The 9,345-nt window shown below is 41.6% G+C and overlaps 2 protein-coding genes across 4 annotated transcripts; one reads left to right on the forward strand and one right to left on the reverse strand.

Annotated features, from left to right (window-relative positions):
* Positions 1 to 301: 301 nt before the first annotated feature.
* poll (polymerase (DNA directed), lambda) lies at positions 302 to 4,422 on the reverse strand. The gene is given in 7 exon segments (XM_030779724.1): positions 302 to 677; positions 967 to 1,135; positions 2,186 to 2,314; positions 2,674 to 2,847; positions 3,101 to 3,537; positions 3,779 to 4,090; positions 4,314 to 4,422. Coding segments are annotated over 7 exon segments (1,692 nt in total). The 3' UTR covers positions 302 to 315.
* A 579-nt stretch (positions 4,423 to 5,001) lies between these two features.
* dpcd (deleted in primary ciliary dyskinesia homolog (mouse)) lies at positions 5,002 to 7,083 on the forward strand. Of its 3 annotated transcripts, none has more exons than XM_030779725.1 (6): positions 5,002 to 5,069; positions 5,512 to 5,592; positions 5,677 to 5,812; positions 6,011 to 6,163; positions 6,660 to 6,762; positions 6,979 to 7,083. In XM_030779725.1, the coding sequence occupies exons 1-6, from the start codon at positions 5,006 to 5,008 to the stop codon at positions 7,081 to 7,083; spliced, it is 642 nt and encodes a 213-aa protein (XP_030635585.1). In that variant the 5' UTR covers positions 5,002 to 5,005. The 3 variants fall into 3 exon arrangements, with proteins under 3 accessions (XP_030635585.1, XP_030635587.1, XP_030635586.1); XM_030779727.1 differs by having other exon boundaries at positions 5,677 to 5,801; positions 6,030 to 6,166; positions 6,699 to 6,762; XM_030779726.1 differs by having other exon boundaries at positions 5,677 to 5,801; positions 6,030 to 6,163.
* Positions 7,084 to 9,345: the final 2,262 nt, after the last annotated feature.

The raw sequence follows: 9,345 nt of genomic DNA on the forward strand, positions 1-9,345 counted from the left end.
TTTAACCATCTTGTAAACTCTCCATCACAGATACCTAAAAGGTCTAAAATCCCAGTTTATTCAAAGACAAAAATTAAAAAGATTCACAGCTAGTTTCCTTGTATGTGTATGAATACACACACACACACACATATATATATATATATATATACACACACACACACACACACATACATATACATACATACATATACATACATACATATATATACATGCATACACACACACACACACACATATATATATACATATATAATTTTTTTTTTAAACTCATAAAAGCATTGTAACATGACATCCTAGTGCCAAACCAGCCCATTACCAGTCTCTCTCATGAGGCTCTCTGTACGGTATGCCCAGATGTGTGAAGACGTCCCTCTCCTTGTGCGTGGGCAGAGGGGTGCCAGCCGCCACCTTCACGCCGCGCTGTCGCAACACGCCCCGATTGAGGGAGTGCTCGGAGAGGCTCATGCCTTTGGTCTTGGCCAAGGCTCTCATGGAGCGGTTGAAGTGGGCCGAGCCGGTGAAGTATAGGAGAGCGCAGGCCAGCTCGTCGTACGGGACGACGATGATATCCAGCCTTCGGTGCCGCTGTCCGGGACCCGGCAGCCGACAAACGCCCATGTACTTTTTCTGCTCGCCGTTCTCCTCGTGACTCACCAAGTCGTCCGTCAGAAAGCCTACATGTGCGAAAAGAGGGCACACCCACCCCCGCCCCCTTTAAAATAATGTATGAGGCCATATACATTAAACGAAAAAAAAAAAAAACGCTCAGGTTTCGTATATAAGTCAGGGTGACCCCTTCTAAACGGGGACAGTCTGATCCATTACAAATGGTTTAGACATTAAACACTAAAAAGACACGCACACACACAAAAAAAAAAAGTCGTAAAATGATAAAACTGGCCAAAGCGAAAGGCACCCGCTGTTCTACAGCGGCTATAAATTTTGGCCTTGCGTGTATCTTACCGCTCTGGTGGAGTAGATGTAACACTTTGCTAAAAACACCCTTATGCGATTTGCCATCTGGGTGAGAAATAAGGACGTCCACATCCCCACACGTAGGCTTGCCCCTGCGATAGGAACCGCAGGCCGTGGCCAACAACCCTGGGCCCACTGAGTGCGCGGCCTCCCGCACCTGTCCCATTAAAACAAATGGAACTTTTCTTATAAGTCATAACTTCACTTATCTCTTTAGCAGATTTGTTTAAAAAAAGAAAAGAAAAAACACACACACACACACACACACTTCTAAATGGATATACTGAGAAACTTAAATAAGAAGAGAGATATAGAGACGGTTGTTCGTGAAGATATTGCTCCTCTCCTCTAAAAAACATACACAGATAAATGGAAAAACAGCTTTTGAGGGTATCAAACGCTTTCAGTGCAGGAAATGTTACCTAGTCTATAAAGCTAATATATAAGCATTATCTACAAAGGAACTGTGTCATGTGAATTCTCTAATGTATTATATGAACTAATGTGACATTTAATCACAGCCAGTAAAACTGGGTGCAATCTGCGGACAGAAACGCGCCTGAAATCGGCAATAATCCCCGGAGATTACAGTGCTGTTTTTTTCCTCCTGTCCTGTTTATGCCTTGCATTCCAGCAATTAGGATCTTCACTCGTTCAAAAGCAGAGAGGTTACATGGTCCACATATCATTCTGACAGGCCTGTGGGACACAGGGCTGCTGCCATCCACTTGATCTGTTCTTTCTATCTGGCATCTTAAAGATGGGGGGGGGGAGGGGGGGGGTCCAAGTAATACGACAAGAAAACAACTGGCTTTGCCCCAGACTTGCTGACTGACCAGGTATCTACTGTCTAATGATGTGCCAAGTTTCAAGAAGTCTTCTTTTCTCCGCTGGGAGACTAAACACACTGACAATCTCTGCTTTCTCCATCACAAGGACTTGGAAGATTGACAATTCATTTATAGCCCAAACAAAATTGTTTTTATACTTTTTTTTTTTTTTCGTTAATCTAATTTGCACTATGAAACCATCTAATAAACACAGATATAGATTTTGAAACCAGGTATATTACTGCTTTAAGAGAAAATCCATTGTGTAATAGTATGGTTATAACCATTTCTTTTATTAGACAGGCTTTTAAAGTAACTGTGGTCATAATACAGTTATAGTCAAAGGCAACTGTCCAGTGAGGATAAAAAGCACAAACCGTTTTTTCGATAGCAGCTGCTTCCTCTCTGGGCATCCGATCGAGGAAGTCGTCGTAGTGCTTGAGTCCTATTTGCTGAATAGAGCTCAGGTTTGCTTTTGTGCGGATGTCTTCCAAAGTGCGAAAACCCTTATGGGTAAAACAAATTTGTACAACATCTATACATTTTATGTTTCAAATGTTGCCATTGAAGTCTTGAAATATCTTACTGTTGAAACAAAAATGTATACCACCTCTGGTGTCCATTAATATTTGTACACACGCATCTGATCTCTTTTGTGTTAAAAAAGTTTGCAATTTATATTGCATCTGAACTCAAATGATAGCTCATTGAATTTAAACATCTAAAACTTCTTAAAGCTGTGGTCTTTGAGTATGATAAGTATTTTATCTCAACTCAGAAGTAGTTATCACAAATACACTGGCATGTATTCATGAAAACTTGACACGTTTCACAAAGCCAAAACAGTACTGGACATCACCCTTACCTGTTGGTACCACAACTGTGCCGTCTTTGCACCCGCTCCCCATATATTCGTGAAAAGTTCCAGCACGGGGACGGCCTCACTGATGTAGTCGAGTTTGCGTAGGTGTCCACTCTCCATGATCTCCACAATCTTATCCGCCATACGCCGTCCTATACCCTGGATCTTACACGCCTCCTAACATTCAACGCAAAACAACAGAACAAGCCAAATCAGAACATATACAGTTTCATTAATGAAATAAGAAAACCACTGAATTTCGATTAATTCTGGTGACTCGAATGATTCATACGGTGTTTAACCCCTCAGTTAATAAGACTTTTTTTTTTTTTAAAAGAGTACTCAACAAGTGATTCAAAGCTTTTAACACTGTCAGCAAACTCCAGTCAGTCCAGAGGTAAGATACTTTTTGCTGGTGGTGGACTTTTACCTCACATGAAGTGACAGGCTTGTGGTAGCTTTTAAGGGCATTGACGGCTTTGGAGTAGCTCAGAGCCCTCCACTTGTCTCCCTGGTGTGTGTAGGCCTTGGCCAGCACCTCTAGTTTGTCCGTGATGTGTTTGTTGTGGTTGTTTCCTTTGCTCGTGGAAGACTGGGCACAGACCCACTTTCCAAGCAAAGCAGTTGGTTCTGCTGCGTTCTCCTCTCGGGTCTCCACGTTTGGTTGATGACCATTAATCAGAGCATCTAGATCATTCTGAGAGACGCCATCTTCCTCTACATGTTCGTCTTTACTGCCTGGCGCCTAAGTGAAAACAACATGAGTCGGTGGGGGGGGTGGGGTCGTTTTAGTGTTGAACGGTAAAAGGATGAATCTTGCAGAAGCAGGCCATTTCCCGCTTACCGTCTCTGATGGGTTGTCCTGCGTGGTCTCCGGCTCAGGCTGCATCGCAGTTTCCTCTTTAACTGGGGCAGCAGCTCCATTAACCTTTTCTGCCTCCTTTACAGGGGTCTCCTGGTGATTACTGATAGAGATACGGTACACGCATTAAGAGTATGTCTGTAAACCTGTACTTTCGGACGTTATTGTGAACCGCCCAAAAACAGATATGGACAGACTGGATTTACTGTATAGGTGCACACTGCAGGAATTGTCATATCTTGTGAAGTGATGTGAGATACCTTTTCGGGGGAATGAGGCTATAGTCTTTGACGTCCAGTAGCCTTTTCTCAGCAATACATGCACTCAGCCAAGAACATTTCACCAACTGTACTGTAGGGGGCAGGCTGTCTACTTTTAAGAGCCTCAAAGCACGCGCGTAGTCCTTGGCATCGTCAACAACTACGTGAGTGACACGGTCAGAATAGGCTATCTCCACTTGTCCTCCGTTCTGAGTGATTTGTCTGTGAAATATGTCACATCTGGCTTTGCCTATGCCAGCTGGGAGTATGTGCACAGACACGCCCCGAAACGTGCTGCCTAAGGGAAGAACAGAAGTTTGTGTTACGAAAAGAAATATCTCAAATGGCACACGGTTTTGCAAGGTTGATGAAAAAAGCCACAAGATGATAAATGAAAAATCTTTAAATGAAACAAGGAGTCCTGATCCTCCTCGCTCGACTTCTTCTGCGTACACACCAGTCAACAAATACATGTACACGCGTTTTTCAAACATGAGTTATTACCAGGCATGTCTGCTTACCCGTCACTGTTTCTTCAGCCTTCCTTTTGGGCTGGGGTGCGTCCTTTCCCTCGCTGGCTGGGCGCCTCTTCACTTTGGGAAAGGCTTTCACAATCCCGTGAACCTCCATTTCTCACGGGGAAAGGGTTCCCTAAAAACATTACAAATATCGTGAAAGTCTCCAAATAGCGGCACTTATATTAAGTGAAATATAGTGAAGTCACTCGGTATAGCTCTTGCAATATATCCGCTCGCTTTAGAAATACTAACACAAACGTATATGTTAGATCTAGAATGTTTTTAGAGCACTATTGTATTTTCCTTTAGACATATTTAGAGTGCCGTTGTAAAATCAAGGAGCCACATATGAAACGTTTCTGTTTTACAAACTGTTTATTCATATGCTACGTAAAGTGAGCCTTACCTCTCACGGGACTTTTAAATAGTAACGGCGTCACAGGCCCATTGAAATTCGATAACTTCCGGGGGAAAGTACAGAGGAAATGAATCCATTTGTTATTCATTTTAGTGTCTGTTAATTTAGCCTATAGTGTGCTTTTCAGATTATAATTTAACATTATTTATATAAAGGTTTTTAAAGGTTTTTAAATTGCTAAAAATGATATATAATACATTTTCAGATATTCTTATGCCATGCTGTTGCCGTGGCAACCTTGAGCGTTCTTTATTTTACGGAAGTTGTACTCCGAAACATGGCTGTGCAGTCGTGGGTAGACGCTTTGAAGGCGTCAAAGAAAACTGCATTAATTTCCGATGGTACGTTAAATATCTCTGAATTTTTTTAAATACCGAAGAGGTAATCACATGTACCACCATAACTAACGCTTTCTTTTGCTCCTAACTGGCAACAGCTCACAGCAAATTTTCGTAAGGTTGGCAGAATGAGCTAACGTGCGCTTGAGCCAGCTAACAGTACATGTGTGAGCTATCTTTAAAATTTGGCGAGAGAATGAAAGCTTTTTTAACGTAAAGAAACGTAACTATTTTAAGAGTGTAGCACTTTGTTTTACTGTTTGACATGGCAGTAAGTATGTGAGTTATTAATGCTGAATATGTGAAAATGTGTTCAAAGACTGTTCACTACATATAGTTTTAACTCCGATAGTTGGGAGCTGCTTGTTTCTTACTTAACTGGGAATGTAGCAAACTAAACATAGATAGGCGTGAATGGAAATTACCTTCTGGTCTTGTTTTATAGGGAAAAGGAAAGTGCACTATCTGTTTGCAGATGGAAACGAAATGGCAGAGGAATATGACCTCAGGTCAGACGAGCTAGTCAGTAAGTATGAAAAATGTCATGACGTCATATCCAACCTTTATTGTGGACGATTATTCTACTTATAATATATCTCATATTTCCTAGCACGTAAATGGCGCCACAAAACAACTTTAGGAGGGCATGGGTCTTGGCAAGCGGAGGTTGGAGAGTCAAACCCAAGTCCACTTACCACATCAGAAAGTGAAGTAATAAAAGAGTCCTGCTCTAATGTAAGTTTCCTGTAACGTACGATCACTTCATCGATTTTTTAATAGTTTTCATATGTTAAATGGATACATAACTATGTCTAAGCAGATGACACAATTCAAATTGAGATAAATGCGGAGTGACGTGCATCCAGAGTTAAAATTGAATCTTCCATAGTAATTGTTTCAGTGGATGTATGCATGCAATGGGCTTGAGTGGTAATGAGAGAGAGCTGTGTGATTCCTCAACAGCCCGTGTTCGTGCGCAAAGACACAAAGACCAGTTTTCAGTGGCGGATTCGTAACCTTCCTTATCCCAAAGAGGTCTACAGTGTCTCTGTGGAACCAGCGGAGCGACGCTGCATTGTCCGGACATCCAACAAAAAGTAAGTGGAGCCCTAAACCGGAGCTGCCCAAAGTCGTTCCCAGAAAGATGTGTACTTGGGTTGTTCGGTTAACTTTTCAGTCATCTGCTAATTAATACCTGGTAAATCTGATGAGAAATCTCTCTGGCTAAAGAAAAAAATCTTTTAATGTATCAGCGAATGACCTGCAACAAACGCTTATGCATACTCCAGCCCCGGACAAGTCTGCCCTAAATAATTATCCCTTTTCTCCTTTTTCCTCTAAATAAGCCTCATATCGTGGTCCAGCTTGCATGTTTATCTGTGCGTTGCAACACAACCTTTAATAATAGGTATATAAGCTAATTGTGGATCCCCAGCCCCAGGTCTGGAGTAAAGAACCTGTGATGTAGTGAAGATGCATACAGGTATTGTGTATTTATGATGGATTACCTATAGGTGGCACTGTTAGACCAGTTGGAAGATTGACGTCTCACCAAGAGAACTAGGATATTTAATCTGTCCCGTTGTTTCTCAGGTACTATAAGAAGTTCAATATTCCAGATCTAGACCGTTGCCAGCTGCCGCTGGAGAGCTCAGACTTAAGCTTCACTCATGCCAACAACACTTTAATCATCAGTGTAAGTAAAGCACTTTTTCCTGACACTTCGTCTTGGTAAAGTACTCTTCAATACCTGTCTGGCTCTCTGTCTGTGTAGCCTCTTTACTAGGCTTTGTAATATTATTGCCTTTTTTTTTCTTCTTTTTTTTTTTCAACTCAAGTAAGATTATTTTCAGTTTTATTCCACCCATTAAGGTTAATGCCTTTTTGTTGTCTCTGTTTCAAACTCTTGTAGTATAAGAAGCCCGAGGAGATTCTGACCCTGGAGCAGGAGTTGCTGAGGGAACTGAAGAAACTCAAGGGAACAAATGAAGGAGATGTGGACTGTAGAACTCAGTGAAACGCTGCGGATCTGAACGTTCATGTGTGTGTGTGTGTGTGTGTGTGTGTGTGTGTGTGTTTAAAAGTTTATGTGTGTGTACGTTTGTTCCAAACTGTTTGGACATTCAGTTTTCTTCTTCAGTTTCCTCTTTGGACAAAGTACCTCGAGTGTCCGTCCATGGAGGATTCATGTTGTTCTGTGTTCGCAGAGAAACATGGGGGCCTAGGTTTTTTTTTTTTTTGGTTTTTTTTTGTCGTGTTGTATAGTGTTAACCAGTAGTACAAAAGGTTGCTTCATTATTTCAATTGGACAAAAATGTTTAGTTTGAAGTCAGTAGCGCGTCTCATACCTTTAGTGTTGGCATTGAATACATTTTTTTTTTGTTGTTGTTGTTTTGCTCTACACGAAAATGTGCTTTTAAGCTGTACCCTGTTAGTGAAAGTTAACATCCAGCGTGGTCTCCCATTCATGCCAATAAATGTCACTCAAGATAATGAAATCAATTCACTGCAAAAACCTGTTTGACGGAAAGACTACAGTGTTTTCTTTGGAAGTAAGCCAAACTCAGTGTTAGCTTTGTCTCTTTTGACCCTTTAGCCTGGTTAAAGAATGCCCTTTCCCCAGTCCTCTCTGCAGGTTATTAAAACTCTTTCACCGACTTTGTCATTTTGTGGTTGTGAATGTGTCTGCGTGAGTGCCCTGGCTTTAGTCACCATGAAAGACACACTTTTTTTTTTTTTTTTTTTTTTGCCCAGTCTGGATCTGCTGACTTTTCTCTGGAAAATGTCCTACTTCTAATTCTAATTCTTCGGTTTAACCTGCGACGGCCTTCCCCGGTCCGTACAGCGATGGATTGTTGTGATAAACCACCTGCTTGCAGTTGTATTGTTATGAGGGCAAATACATTTTCGGCTGTGCAGTATAGAAACTAATTAACCAGTGGTAACGATCATGGTCTGTATTTGCATTAATCATTGTGGAAAGTATGCCGTATACAGTCGTTACCCACTACCAAAAACTCTCAAAACGTTGCATTCAAACTTTTGTCCGTTTCTCAGGTTGTCCTCCGTGTGACCGCACAGAGCACCATTGTTTGTTTTTCGCTGTGTGTTTTCTCGTGAGGAACAGGCACCAAACAGTGGTCTGCGATTCAATTTGAGATGTTCAGAGACAAAGGGAACAATACCATCAAAGTATAGACTAGCTTCTTCACAACTGCAAATGACTCCTCTGACTCTCCTTCCCACTATAGCTTGTGTGTGCCAAACTGGGAGCACATATGCTAAAAACAGACGCTTAAACCACCGGGCCATTCTCGCCATTGTGTGCACTGTTCCCTAAGGAAGGGGTGGGGGGTGGGGGGGGGGGTTTGTGCCATGAAATTGTCAGACTTACGTTTGAAGTTGTTTCTATGAGATGTTGTTCTGGACGCGAAACGACAGCAGTCGAATATATTTTATTGATTCGTGAATTTTCGAAAAGTACAGGTTTTGAAATGTGAACAGGGGTGAATACTTATTATTGAGGAATTTCCTTCAGAAAACAACAACAAAAAACAAACAAACAAACAAACAAAACTCCATTTTGAATTTAAAGAAGTGAGCGCATAAACAAGCAATTCAGCCATTCCTGTATGGTGAACTGAGCTACTATATTTAAATTTAGCCACGATTAAGTATATTTTATGCTTCAATTTTGGTAAACACGATGTGTGAATCTGTGTATATTCAACTGCAGTGTGCTTTTATCTGAGTTCTAAATTCAGAATGACATTTGACTGACGTTACATAAGCACTTAGGGTTGTGTGTCTCCACAGCTGTGACACCGTCCTCATCTTTGGTGGATATGACGGTCGTATGAACGCATCAGAGTGTGTGATCATTTGTTGTCATTTAAAGCATCTGTAACGTTCAAATCCTTTATTCTTCAAGACAGACCCTGTCCTTGAAGACAGAAACCACTGAACATTCACTGTTACCCTCCTGTGTTGACAAGTAGCGCCTCCATCCAAACATCTGCACACATCATTGGAACCTTCCAGAAGCTGAGAAACATCTGGCTAAGGCTGTACCTCTTCTTCACCTTCCCAGTGACGGTACGCTTCAGTTCCCAGGGATTTGAGACGAGATTCAACCAAATTTTCTATTGTCCTGAGATATCCTTGGCGGTGAGTTGGAAACAAATTATTTGAATTTACTTTACAGAGGTATTCAGAGGTCAACGGGTTAAACACAGTCTGGAGGTCTTATTCGTTCAGTTACTCCTGTCCAATTCCTCTG

Source organism: Chanos chanos, chromosome 7, assembly GCF_902362185.1.
Source record: "Chanos chanos chromosome 7, fChaCha1.1, whole genome shotgun sequence".
NCBI lineage: Eukaryota > Metazoa > Chordata > Actinopteri > Gonorynchiformes > Chanidae > Chanos > Chanos chanos.

Coding starts and splice junctions, on each gene's coding strand:
- dpcd (XM_030779725.1), top strand. CDS start 5,006: ATGGCTGTGCAGTCGTGGGTAGACGCTTTGAAGGCGTCAAAGAAAACT. Junction 6,164..6,659: donor GTCCGGACATCCAACAAAAA/GTAAGTGGAGCC, acceptor GTTGTTTCTCAG/GTACTATAAGAAGTTCAATA. Junction 6,763..6,978: donor ACAACACTTTAATCATCAGT/GTAAGTAAAGCA, acceptor AAACTCTTGTAG/TATAAGAAGCCCGAGGAGAT.